This window comes from Miniopterus schreibersii (genome assembly GCF_964146895.1).
Source record: "Miniopterus schreibersii genome assembly, chromosome: 8".
NCBI classification, from domain to species: Eukaryota; Metazoa; Chordata; class Mammalia; order Chiroptera; family Miniopteridae; genus Miniopterus; species Miniopterus schreibersii.
The window spans coordinates 14,988,452-15,002,613 of NC_138109.1; the positions used below are offsets into that span (position 1 = coordinate 14,988,452).

General features: G+C 50.7%; 1 protein-coding gene across 1 annotated transcript; it reads left to right on the plus strand.

Annotated features, from left to right (window-relative positions):
• Window positions 1-3,921: 3,921 nt before the first annotated feature.
• Window positions 3,922-12,844, plus strand: TMEM222 (transmembrane protein 222). Its single transcript, XM_081145976.1, has 6 exons — window positions 3,922-4,187; window positions 7,217-7,301; window positions 8,554-8,585; window positions 10,319-10,415; window positions 10,499-10,629; window positions 11,780-12,844. The coding sequence occupies exons 1-6, from the start codon at window positions 3,997-3,999 to the stop codon at window positions 11,865-11,867; spliced, it is 624 nt and encodes a 207-aa protein (XP_081002102.1). The 5' UTR covers window positions 3,922-3,996; the 3' UTR covers window positions 11,868-12,844.
• The last annotated feature ends 1,318 nt before the right edge of the window (window positions 12,845-14,162 follow it).

The window sequence follows — 14,162 nt, forward strand, 5'->3', positions numbered from 1 at the left end:
TTTAACCATGGTGCTTTACTGTTTACCTGGGAGTAAGAGACTCAGATTCTGGTCCTAGCTGTGCTTTCTATAATCTTGGGTATGTTTGTCCATCTATAAAATAGAATGGAAAAGAAAGTTGTAAACGCTGATGTCTAAAGCCTCAGAAGGTCTGTTCTCAAATGATCCCCTCCTCACCGTGGAAAGGTTTGGAGCCATCCTAGGAGACATTCTAGGGCTTCATGGGGAGAATCCCAGTCTCCAGGAACCAGAGAAGGTAATGAATGGAACAGAAGCAGAAAGGCTGCAGAAGAGAGGACACTGCCCTCCCACACACCACACACACTGCATGACACCCAGCAGCTCCTCCAACCTGCAGCCTTTGCTCCTCCAGCCTCAGCCCTGCTTCCCTGGATTATTGATTGAGGTGATTCTCCCCCAGAGCCTAAAAGGAGGCCATCTATGGTCAACAAATAGCTGCAGTGACATTCCCTGAGCACTGCCTATCTGCCAATTGCTGTACTGAATCCAGGAACCAATAGATCGAGTCAGTTCCCTTCTCAAGGAGTTCACAGTCTCTTGGGGGAGACAGACATGTAAACAGCTAATGCTAATGCAACTACACATGAATATTCAATAGGTAGAAACAGCCTCCGTGCTCTGGGAGCAAAGAGGGAGCATTTGCCAGAAACCTTGAAAGTGGCATAGGAGACTAGGGGAAGGGCACGCTGCTGAAGGAACAGTGTGAGCAAAGACATGAGGTATGCAGTGCAGGGCTCCATTCTCCGATGGGCAGACATCCCAGTGAGGTTAACTCCAAGCAGGTCCCAAGGGAGGCAGAGATGAGGCTGGAAAACAAGGTTGGAGCTTGGGCCAGATCAGGGGGGCCTTGAATGCCAGGGTGAGGAGTGAGATGGCCTGAGGGAGGTGGTATGTGATCCCTGGGGACTCATACATGGGGCCAAGTGAGAGGTGTCCTGACTCCCACCACGAGAGAACGTGCCCTGAGTTCACCCTTCAGACAAGCAACATCTTACCCTCCAAGCTTTCCCAGCTTGACAGTTCCAGCTCTGCCCTCCTTCCCTCCCCCAGCCAGCCCTATAAGTGGATCCAGATGGTCATTCCTATTTTAGGTCGGAGTGTGTGTTGGGGGAGGGGTAGCTATGAGCCCTATCAATCCTTTCCTGAGCTCTCTGTTAGAGGAGCTTCTTCCAGGACCCTGCTGTGATCCGGAGCCTGGAAGGAAGTGTTAGTCTTTGATGGAGATTTCCCATCTGTCTGTGGGTGATAGGGGTGGCAGCCGCAGAGGAGGCAAGGGCACAAGCCAGGAAGGTTTTCACAGTGGGTGAGAGAAACAAGGTGATGTGTATGTGTGAGAGGGGGCCCTGTAGATGGGCTTTGGTGGGGAATAAGCCTGGGGTAGGAGACCCAGAGGAGTCAGAGGAGGAAGTAGCTTCTCCCTCCAGGTACCTGGCCCTCCTCATGTGCCTGCCTAGGCCATGCAGCTGTCTAGGCCAAGGGTAGGATGGTGCAGGCCACAGGGAAGAGAGTTAGGGCTCTCTGGTCAGAACCTACTTCAGAGCATTGTGCCAATCAACCTCCTTGGACCGCTTTAAAAAGCTTGGGGCACCAAGAGGTAGCAAGTGACAAGCTAGGTTCCTGCCCTTAGACTGTCTAGCCAGCACATGACACCAGATTATAAGTATTTGCCATTCATTCAATTTAGCAAATATTTATTAAGCAAGTGCTATGTGCTAGACACTACTAGGCATTGGGTTTATAAAAGTGAACAGGGAGTTTCTGCCCTCAAGGAATTTCCAGTTTAGTGAGGGAGTCAAATATATACAGCTACAAATGTGCTGTGAAGAAAAAGAACAGGGTGTCCCAAGGGAGATTGCCAGGGGCTTTCTCATTTAGATTGTGTGACCAGGGAAGGGCTCTCTGAGAAAGCAACATTTAATCTCAGATGAATGGAAGCTAGCCAGTTTAAGTGTTGGGGGGAAGAGGGGATTTCAGAGAACAGAGTATGCCAAGTTCCTGGGTATGAAAGAGCATGGCACATGAGAGAAACTGAAAAAAGGCCAGGGTGACTATAGTATAGTGAACTAATAAGAAAAGGGCATGCCCAGCCCTGGCCAGTGTAGCTCAGTTGGTTGAGCAGGATCCTGTGCACCAACAGGTTGATGGTTTGATTCCAGGTTAGGGCACATGCCCAGGTTGTGGGCTCAATCCCCCGTAGGGGGCATGCAGGAGGCAGCTGATCATCATTGATGTTTCTCTCTCTCTCTCTCTCTCTCTCTCTCTCTCCCTTTCTCTCTCTCAAAAATGAATAAAAACATGAAAAGGGCATATCCAGATGCAGGGCCTTGTAAACCATGGTAAGATATTTGTATTTATCTGAAGAGCTATAGGAAGCCACTGAAGGTTGTCAGATTAAATGCAGTACTTGTGTTAGTGCTACCCAATTTGTGGCAGGCCCTAAGAAAGACAGGTGGTTATTCATCCATACACACAATAAGTACTTAAAGGGCTAGAATTATGTGTTGACAGTAATGGTAGAGGAATGTCTAAGCCACAGACCTTCCTCAGAGCCTGTGATTCAGAAGAAATTAGATAGCTATAGTGACTGAATTGAGAAGTCATGTAATTTATTCATTCGACCAACACATACTGGACACCTAATCTATTCCAAACCTGGTGGTAGATGCTGGTTGCTGCCCTTCAAGGATCACACACCACACATGGGTCACAGTAGAGGCACAAACATACTCAAAGAATTTTGAGTGAGTTAGAATCATTTTCATCTGTGATATCTATGAGGCCTTTATAAAACATCCATTCAATCATTCAATAAATCAATAAACATCTAGTGGGCATCTGCTCTGCACTAGGAACTATGCTAGCTACTGAAATCAAGGACCTTACAGTTCCGTAAAAGAGACAGACATATCCCTCAAAATGCATTAAAATATTAGGTGTTAAAAAACAGGACAGCAGCCTTTATGTAGATCAGCATTGAGGGAGGTATTTAATGGAAGAAAGACCTTCCCCAAAAGGCGTAACTCCCACCTTCCTAGGTAGACTTGTCCATATAGCCCTCTGGCCTGGTTTTTAGTTCCTGTTTTCCTTCTTGTTACCCAGCAGATTTTTTTTGTCTATCTTGGCATCATTTAAAAAACCCAAAGAATCCAAGATTTGAGACTAGTTTCTTCATATGTTTGTGTGTGATCTCAGACAATTACGTAACTTCCCTGAGCTTCGGTTTTCCCATTTGTACAATGAAGGGATCGGATGGCATCTAAAGCTCAGGGTTTACTCCAGCCAAAGCGATATTCTCATTCCTACATGTTGAGCTCTGCAATGCCGTTCTTTGCACCACTGCACGAATCCCTCCACCCCCACCCTCCACCTCTGTGCCATCTGGCAAATATCAAGACCCAGCTCAAATATCTTTAGGCAAGTCTTCCCTGTTTCGCCACACACAATATTTTAGTCTGTCCTTTATGCTACCACTGCCTCGTGAGAGATCAGGGAATGAAATGGACAAAGGAGACACAGACCTGGGTTTGAGTCGTGGCCACTCACCTCACCCCTTGAGCCTTAATTGCTCACTTGTAACCTGGGGGAAATACCTAAATTCGCGTGTCTAACCAATTTATGGGGATTAAAAACAATATATGGCGAGTGCTTGGCACGTAAGAAGTGCTCAATACATAGCGACTGTATCACATCTTTTAGGAGCGAGCCGTCAGCTTACTGATTAGAGTTCTGGGTCGGTCTGGGGCGCTAGACTGCGCGCTGCCTGCGGGCATCCCTGCCGCTGCCGTTCACTGCAGGCGCAAACCCGGGGGCTGGCGGGCGCCGAGGGCAAGGGGCCAGGCACCCCGGCCCCAAGGGATGCGACTCCAATTCCCGGAGGGAAGGCCAAGCTGGGCGGACCCCAGTTCCAGGAAGTGACGCCACGCGGAGAGCAGCGACCGAGCGGGGGCCGGCCGGCCGGAGCGGGGCGCGCGCAGCATGGCGGAAGCGGAAGGGGTTTCGCCTCTCCTGTCGCCTCGGTCACCCCCGCCTGGAATGGCGGAAGTGGAGGAGCCGACGGCGGCCGAGACGGACAAGAAACAGTTTAGCGGCTCTGGCGGCGTCGCCATGGATGTGGAGCGGAGCCGCTTCCCCTACTGCGTGGTGTGGACGCCCATCCCGGTGCTCACGTGAGTTTCCTCCATTATCCACTTGTGGGAGTTGGAGAGCCTCGGTCCGCTCGGAGTCCTCGGGCCGCCCTGGGCCAGCCTCCGGCCTCAGTCCACAGCAAGCCCGTCCCTTGGGTCAGGCCAATAGGCCTTGCCCGGCGCGGTGCCAGTTTCTGCTGACGATGGGACGTGCTCCCCGCCCTCATTGCACCCGTGTAGTCAGGGAGAAAGACAGTTGTAGACCAGCGGGAAAGGTTCTGTGGCCGGGAAGCTCGTACACAAGAGGGGCCCCTAACATGGTCTGAGAAGACATCTTCATTCATTCAGTGGTTTATTCATTTCTTGAGCAAATGCTTGCTGATCACTTCCTGTACGCAAGATAACCTGCCCAGTCTGGAGGAGTTTGCTGGGATCGTACTGGCTCCTGGGTTGTCAACATTGTTAGGGTCCCCAGAGATCCGGGAGTCCAACTCTTTGTCTTACAGATGAGACTGGAGATTACACACCATCTCAGTTGCAAAGCGTGTTTCCCTCCCAGACAGAGGTTCTTTCTGTGTCATTAGCTTTTGTCAGGAGAGAAAGCAGGTAATGCTACTGCCTTTTAGCAAGAAGCTCCTAGTTGGGGGGAGCTGGTTTGCCTTCCTGCTTCAGCCTTGACACCGATAATAACCACTCCTCACAGTGTTGGACAGTTGCCCAAGCTCTTTCTCACCCATTTTCTCTGAATTTTGCAGCCACTTTCTAAGGTAGGCATTACCTTCTCAGATGATGAAGCTGAGCTCTTTGTATCATTAAATGCCTTGATCAAGTTCACACCCCACTAAGCAAAGGTATCCCAAACTCAGTCTTCTGACTCCATAACTTGCTCTCTTTTGACTACATCCTATCCTCTCTCACCTGATGGGATAGACTTGTTTCCTTTATCAAGAATAGCTAACTGGTGTGGGAAAAGGATCATTTTTACCTTATATGTTGCCGATCCTAAAATGACCTTAATTTTTGTCTTATGTAAAAATACTTCAATTGTTTTGCGTTTCCTCTTTTTAAAAATTTTTTAAATCCTCATCTGATATGTTGTTGTGTTTTTGTTTTTAAGTATATCTTTATTGATTTCAAAGAGAGGAAGGGAGAGGGAGGGAGAGAGATAGAAACATCAATGATGAGAGAGGGTCATTGATCGGTTGCCTCCTGCACGTCCCCTGCTAGGGATGGAGCCCACAACCCAGCATGTGCCCTGACGCAGAATTGAACCTCAATCTCCTGGATCATAGGTCGATGCTCAGCTGCTGAGCCACGCCGGCCTCACTGTTTTGTTTTGTTTTTTATTGAGAAAGAAACATTGATTGGTTGCCTCCTATACATGCCCTGACCAGGAATCGAACTGCCATCTTTTGGTATACAAGACAAGGTTCCAACCAACTGAGACACACCAGCCAGGGCTTTCATAGTGTTTAAATCATAGTGGAAGGAGATAGTAAACAAGTAAACTTATAAGAGAACTCAGAAAATAAAATGTTAATGGAAGAATGAATAACTGGAAGGGACAGGGAATGTATTTGTTTTGCTAAAACCTGTCTTGTTATCCTAAGATCTCTTTGGTTTTTCTCTGTTCTCAAAAACACATTTGTGGAGTCCTCTGCTCTTTAAAGAGCTGATAGCAACATGAGGTAGAGGCACCATAATCCCCAGTCATCTGGGCCAAGAACAATTCACACCCCATTTCTATTCAGATCTGTGTACAGTGTTCATAAGACCAAGATGAATATACCAGAGTGCCTCATCAAAGGGCTCATGTTCCCATAGAAAGACACCCTCCAGCAGAACTACCATCCTCATACATTGTGATGATTGCTGGTCTAGAGCACAGAACTAGGAATAGATGTGGCACAAGGAACTGTCATCTGTCTTTGGATGAGGGATCAGAGAGGAGGCAGCTGAATCCAAAGATGTGTCCACCCCCTCAGAGATGTTGATAATTCTGCATGAAAAGTCAGATAATAGCTACTATTACTAATAAAAACAACTAAGATTGGATACTTACTCTGTTCTAGGCCAAACATTTTATGCTCACCCTCATTCAGTCCTTACATCAACCTAATGAAAATAGATACTGTCATCCCATTTTATAGATGAGGAAATAAAGGCTTAGAAGCCACCATGGGGCTTTTTGCATTGAGATATTCTATCTTCCCAGATGGAAGCTCCAACATCAGTAACTCATTCACTCATTCATTCATTCATTCAATAAATAGTTATTGAGGACCTAGTATGTACTAGATCTGCATAGAAAGCAGCTGTGGAGCTTGCCTTCATGAAGCTTCCGGACTGACAAATACTTTTGAGAGTTTCTTCTTTGGGGCTTCCCTGGGTACAGGGATCTGTTGTCTCCAGCCTTCACTCTTAATTTCCATCAGCAGATGCTGGCACAGCTGTGGTATGTGGAATACTGGTCCCAGACCCTCTCCCTAACTAGATGAAAGGAATTGAGGGGAAGGAGGGGCCTGAGGTTAGGGTCTCACATAATTCTGAGTGTCCATCCTATGGCCACTATGGGTCTTCAGCAGCTTACTCTATGCCAGTGCAGCCAATCAGATAGCAAGTATTTATTGAACACATCATGATAACAACATTGAGCAACTACCAAGTGCAAGGAAGTGTGCTAAGCACTTCACAAAGTATGTCCCTATTTAATCCTCACAGTAGCCCTTCGTTGAAGTGATATCGTTACTGCCCGCCTCTCACTGGCAGAGATGGGAATGGGTAACTCCTGCCGGCGGTGAATGAGCATCCAGCTGCTCCCCATCCTCACCCACTCGACATTATCATCCTTTCGTCATAGCTGTTCTGTGGGGCTGGGGTGGTATCCCGCTGTCCTGTTCATGTGCACCTGCCCCTCTTCTGTGCTTCCCTGGCCCCTCCAGCCACCCTCTGGCATACATCACACAGTGTTACAGTCACATGCTCTCACACTAGATTTAGTGTCCCTGGCGTCTGTCTAACCAGCTGAAAGACCCTCTAAGCTCAGCTCCTTCCCTGTCCTTTTCTCGCAGGTGGTTCTTCCCCATCATTGGCCACATGGGCATCTGTACATCCACAGGAGTCATTCGGGACTTTGCTGGCCCCTACTTTGTCTCGGTGAGTCCCCCTTCTCCCCTCTGGAGGGTTTCAAGGCTTAAGTGGAAGGTTGGCCTCTCTTGCCCACAGACAGCTTCCTGTCTCCCCAAGACCCAAGAGAATGCAGGTAGCACACAGCCCCGGCCCTGGTCCTCTGCTCCTCACCAGTGACCCCTTTACCCCTTCTCTTGCCTCCAGGACAGGCCAGAAGGGCAGTGTGGCCAGAAGGATTCTTAAGTAACTGACCCAGCCCTTTGCCCACCCCTTGGGTACTGAGACACGGGTAGGGGTTAGAGGCAAGAATGGAGAGTCAGATCATCCAGGAACCACATCTCTGGACCTTCAGAAGGTGGGAGTCACAAGGTGGGGGCACAGGGGAGGCTGACATGATTCCCTGGGTATGGCCATGGAGAAGAGGGGGTGGACCTTCTATAATGAATCAGCTATGTTCTCAGGTCTTTTGGGGGGGATGTGCCAAGATGGGTGTAGTGGGCTTGTTCCAAATACGTAGGCAGCATCCTATCTATTTCGAGATTGCAGCTTCATCAAAGGCTGAAGTAAAAGTATATGGTGGCTTCAACGTGTTTATATTAATAGTTGTCATGATCATCTTAACACAAAAAGGGCTTTCATATCCATTGCTTTCACTGTCATATACTTTTATGGTAATTCATCTTTGGCCAGCTGTCAGCAGATTCTGAACCCAGAATCTGACCCTGCATCACTCCCATACCACACATCTTATATGGTAGGTCTAGGAGTTGGCTGAAATGCCTCCCTCATTGAAGGCCCCTCTAGCCCCACCCCCTTCCGTGTCCTGCTCTGAATGCAGTCAGACTTGCAGATGCAGAGACGGGCTCTCTGTATGGGCACTGCTATTGGGTCAGGAGGTCAGAGGGTGTCCTCATTCATACCACAAAGGAAACTGCCTCTCTGTGATCAAAAATCAGAAATTGACCAGAGAACTTGGAGAAAGTGAGGCCCAGAGAGAGTGAGAGAATTAACTTGGAGCCACACCCAGGGGCAGTGTGGCTGGCACCCAGAGTCCTTGTCTTGGTGTACAGTGCTCTGTACACTCCTACCCTGCTGCCTTCTTCCCACAAACATGCTGCTACTGGCACTTCACATACTGAACCAGCCCCAGAGCAAGGCACAGGCCCCATTGCTGCCCACCCAGCACCTCCTAAGTCACTGCGCTTCCACCACCAACCCAGGTCTATCTTCCGGGCTGGATGCGGGTTCCCCACTGACCTCTCCTCTTGTCTCTCAATAGGAAGACAACATGGCCTTTGGGAAGCCTGCCAAGTAAGTGATGAACACCCATGTGACTGGTCCTACGACCAGGTTCCTCCTGGCTGGGTCCTTTATCCACAGGCCAGCTAGGCCTTGCCTCAACTCTTCAAGTCATGTTTTCAGCTCCATTGGAAGGGTGAGGAAAGGGAAGAGACTTGGTCAAGATCACACAGGAAGTGGCAGAGCTGGGACTCATACCCAGGTCTGTCTTACTCCAAAACCTAGACTCTTTCTCCTGCCTCTGAAGGAGCAAACACTCCATTTAAAGTGTAGGGGAGGCATTGTTTGGACTCCTCTGGAAAGTTCTGGTTGGCAAGAATTAAAGCAGTTCAAGTCCTCCGGGAGCTATTGCTAGTTTGCTTTAATTTTTTTCTCTCTTGGAGGGCCCATCTCAAATGTGGTTCTGGTTACAATGCCTCTGTCATCTGTATGCTCAGAACAGCATCAGGTGCCCTGTTGCCAGAGGCTGCATTCAGAAGAAGCCGGGGCCCAGGGAGGAGTTGGTGTCCCACGCAGCAGAGGCAGCCTGCTGGCTTCCTCAGGCAGGTGAAAATGCGGGCCTAGGGCCTCTGAGCTGGGTGTCTGCTGCCAGGCTGCTGTTTGAGGCTCCTGGCATCCATTTCTGGGCAGGAACCCTTGAGCAGCCCCTGCCCAGGCCATGTTGCTTTCTCACTGGTCCCCTGTCTCTAAGCCAGCGATTTTCAACCTTTTTCATCTCCTGGCACACATAAACTAATTACTGAAATTCTGCAGCACACCAAAAAACATATTTTTTGCCGATCTGATTAATTCACACCGGACAGCTGTTGTGTTGACTGTGATTTGTTTTTCTTTGACAATCTAATGGAAAAGAAGTCAGTGCCCTCACTAAATAGTCAGGTATTGCATGTTTTAAAAATTCTTGGGGTGCCCCAGCTGGTTTGGCTCAGTGGTTAAAGCATCGGTCCACAGACTGAAGGGTCCCGGGTTTAATTCCGGCCAGGGGCACATACCTCGGTTGCAGGCTTGATCCCTGGCTCCAGTCAGGGCAAGTGCAGGAGGCAACCAGTAGATGTGTCTCTCACGTGGCTGTTTCTCCCCTCCCCCGAAAAGCAATGGGAAAGATATCCTCTGGTGAGGATTAAAAAAAAAAAAAGTGTCTTGGGGCAGACCTTTGAAAATTGCTACTCTAGGTTTCTGTGCCCAGCCATTCCACTCACAGCCGGAGGGGGCACTGACCCCCCAGTACCCCCTCGGGGGTCTCACCCAGCTTGAGGCTTATGAGCTTTAGCTTCACCAGCTGCTCTCCCACCTCACCCTAACCTCCCATGTGGGGAGACGGGGGAGAATGCTTTCTGATGGATAAACTCCTCAGAGTGACATTCAAGTCCTCTACAACATGGCTCTGCTATATCTCCAGCCTCACCGTCCAGTATCTCATCACCCTGTTCTTCCCCTGTTTCAGCTGTCCCCTCTGCCTAGAATACCCAATCCCTGCTCTGTGCCTGGCTGACTCCTCTTCCTCAGGCTGGGCTCACTGTCACCCCAGGAAGCCTCTCACACCCCCAGCTGAATTCATGTCGTCCCCAGGATCCACGTGGCATTGGGCACATCACACTGTTACACGGACCTGGAACTGACTCTTCCTTCCCTGGACCTGGCTTACCCCTGCAATTTCAGCACCCAGCTCAGGGCCCTGCACAGAGTGGGCATCAGAGAACACTGGTCGAGCTGAGCCAGTGTCCAGAGCCTCCCTCTCCCCTCAGGTACTGGAAGTTGGATCCTGCTCGGGTATACGCTAGCGGGCCCAATGCGTGGGACACAGCTGTGCATGATGCTTCTGAGGAATACAAGCACCGCATGGTAGGCGAGCCACTCCTGAGGGTGGGAACCAGGATGGGAGCTTCCCCCTAGCCCGGCCTGACCCCGCCTTCCTGCATCTCCAGCACAACCTCTGCTGTGACAACTGCCATTCACACGTGGCGTTGGCCCTGAACCTGATGCGCTACAACAACAGCACCAACTGGAACATGGTAACACTCTGCTTCTTCTGCCTACTCTATGGAAAATATGTCAGGTGAGCTACCCACCCCCCACTGTCCCCTGGGGCTGCTCTCCCAAGGATCCCAGCAGGGCCATTTCTGGAGTCCTGCAGCTAACAAAGCAGATGTTGGTTGGAGATGTTGAAGGTTCTAGAACAACTAGCTGAGTTCCTGGTGGAGAGGGAGGTGGCTGTGCTGAAGGTCAGCTCCACCTGGGTATCAAGCTCAGCTCTGTCACTTGCTCACTGTGAGATCTTGGGTAACTGCCTTGGCCTCTCAGCTGTTCTTGGTAAAATGGAGATAAAGATTCTGGCTCCTCAGGGAGGCTGTGAGTGCACAGAACCCTGTGTGCGGGTCAAGTGAACAGGTAAACATTCATAGGAGAATGGGTAACTGCCCCACGTGGTCCCTTCCCAGCATCCATCATCTGAGGCAGGGTCTGGGCAGGTGGGCCCCGGTGGTGGCCTGGGAGGACCTTGGAAGCCACAGCCTCATGACCTGTAGGGTCAAAGGTATTAGTCCCAATTCACAGGTACAGGCAACTCAGAGAGGTTGAATGACCTGTCCACTTGGAGCCAGCACGCACCTAGGCAGCCAGGCTTTACTCTAACTGCCCTCATCATTAAGAGCGTCTGAAAAGGAGGCTCTCGAGCCTTTTTAGTCCAAAGGCTTTTAGAGGTCCCCTGAGAAGAAGTCTATAACTGTGGTCACACACACTGAAACAGAGCCGGAGTTGTACCCAGAGCCCTGACTCCAGCCACAACAATGCTAACGCTTGCTGACTCCTCCCCTCCCCGGGGGCCCCATTATGAGAGCTGTGGGCAGATAATGCTCCTGGTTTTCATGCCCAGACAAGTTCCTGGTCCTCTCATTGGAGACCTCTCCCCAGAGACTGGGGTGATTGTAGATGGAGCCAATAAGGCCTAGAGAAGGTGGGCACATCTTCTGTAACCCACCCAGAGAGGTGTCACATCTCCACCTGGACTAGCTCCTGCCCAGGACTATTGTTGGCAGTGCTCCATAGTGGGCACCATGCCCAGCCCAGTGACCAAATTAGAGAGTGAAGGTGTGGTTCCAGGAGCTTCCTCAGGGACAGGAGCGCCTCCTGGGTTTGGATGGAGGGGGCTCTGGGTGGCATGCTCACTCACCAGGCCTTTCCACCCATGCTCCCCTCTCCCCCATTAGCGTCGGGGCCTTCGTGAAGACCTGGCTACCCTTCGTCATCCTCCTGGTCATCATCTTAACCACCAGCCTGGTGTTTAACCTTCGGTGATGGCTGCCTCGTGGCCCTGGACCCGCCACTCCTTTCAGTTCCAGATTCTTTCTCCTCACCCCAAAAAGCAGGGATGAGCCTGCTGCTGGTTTTGACCCAGGGGTCTGGGCTAGGTGGGATGGCATAGGGCTGAGGATGAGCAGGGGTTGGGGTGTGTAGTTAGTTGCCTGTTGTGTCTCCCTGGTCACTCAGAAGTTCCCTGACCCTTCTTCCCAGGCTGGTGAGCCCCGTGCTTGAAGCACCCTCTCTGTTCATCTGTTGGAAAGGCTTTAGCTTTTCTCTGTAGAGCTGCTCCTGTGCTGCCTGCTGGGCTTCCACTGCCTCAGTTTGGTGCCTGGTGGGGGAAGGGAGGCCATTTGGACCCACCAGACAGGGCCAGAGCTGGATTTGGAGCCTGTTCTCCTGCCAGGCTCTGATCCTGGGGTGGGCGGGGTACACTAGGAAGTCCCAATAAACTAAGCTGCTCTGGGGCCCTCACCACTGGCCTCTAGAATGGTCCAGTTGGGCTGGATGGGCCCTCCTTTGGCCAGAAGTTGCACTAGGGGTAGTTTATGCCCCATCTCCTGGGGCCCTCCAGACCATGCAGCCCCTCTTCCCATTCTCCCAGGGCCTCCAAGCACTTGGGCCCATCTCCCCCTGCAATTCAGGGCCTGGGCTCCCCTAGTCAGGCTGGAGAAATGAGTGACACTGATGTGTCCAGAGTGACATCCTGTTCATCAGAACAGTAGAAACAAAGCCTGGCCCTGGCCCCAGGTGTGGACCTCATGCTGGTGATGGCACCCCTTGGGTCCAAGATGTGGGGGCCATAGAGCAGCCAGAGCCATCAGGGAGCTGAAGGGGAGTGGTTTCCTCCCACCTACCTTGGCTCCCTCTTCTATTGTGTGAAGGGCCTGTGCTGCCCCCTAACCTCTGCCCCGTGGATTCCTATGTGTGGGGCTCCCTGGATGGGACAATAAAGAGTTTTAACTCCAGAAAGTGCCTTGTCCTTGTTTTCCCCCTTCATTGGTCCCTTCACCTCTTCAACTTATATCTCCTTGGTGTCCTTGGGTACCTCTTCCCCTGGCAAGGGGTCTGGTTAAGTCTTTACCCAGTGCCTGGCTTATAGGGGCAGAGCATCCTTCAAATATATCCTGCCCTGGGCCCAGGTCTGGGAGTTCCCACCATTCCTCACCTACCATTCCAAAGCTTTCTCTTCAAGGTAAATGAATGTTGAAATTCCTTCCATACTCCCTGTTGGGAGGAACTTGACAGTTGGGGCTGAGCAAACCACAGCCCAGGGGTCTACAGTTGGGATAGGCCAAGAGAGCCCTAGCCCCTGACTCCGGCCATATTCATCATCAGTCATATTGCCAAGTTCCTTGTACTGACCCCAGTGATCCAGTCACTGTCCTGCTCCAGCAAGCCTCCCCTTCTCTGTGGCCTTCAGAGCCCCGCATTCTCCACTGTCCACACACCCTGCTCTCTAGCGCCTGCCTACCTCCAGTCCTGTGCTTCCCGCCTGCTGAAATCATGGCCTTTCTTCCCAAAGCCCAGCTGAAAACTAAGTCACTTTCTTGAGGTGGTCTTTCCTAACCTTGCCCTTGGTCACGCGTCACTTAGTTGAACTAGCACAGGATTTGGTCTCCAAATCTTGAGCCCTTCGGGTTCATTCTGAGTATGGCCTTGAGGACAGCTCCTGCTGCTCGCCCTCAGAGCCCTGGGTCAGCCATCAGCTCATCCCAGACCCTGCAGTGCTGTGGTCTCCAAGCCTGAAGTTTCTCCAGGACAAGTTTCCCCCTCCCCACTTCAGAAACATTCCATTTTCAAAAATCTTTCTTGCATATCGGGGTCCATCAGAGCTGGTTGGAGGCAGGGGGAGTTCCAGTACAGAGGAAAACCACAGCAAAACAGATAGAAAAAAGTTTTAAAACCTGCTTCTGCCTAGCAGAATTTTCAGTTCACCTTGCAGAGACAGGACATAAACAGGTGCTGTGAGAATCACCCAACAATTATTACTGAGTATTTACTATGTGCCAGGCCTTGTCATAAAGCCCTTTTGAGGTAAGTGTATCATCCCTATTTTACCAATAAAGAAAGAAGCACAGAGAAGTAAACTGATTTGCTCAAGGTCACAGAGATAGGAAAAATAGAACGATGTTCAAACCCAGCAGCTTTGCTCTGGAGCCCCCACTTGGAACCCCCTGTGAGATGGCCTCACTGGAGCACAAGGAGGGAAAGTGGAGAGGGGCTGTTTCTCCAAAGGACTGGGGCAGTATCACAAGAGAGAATGGACGCTGGAGATCAGAAAAAGGAAAC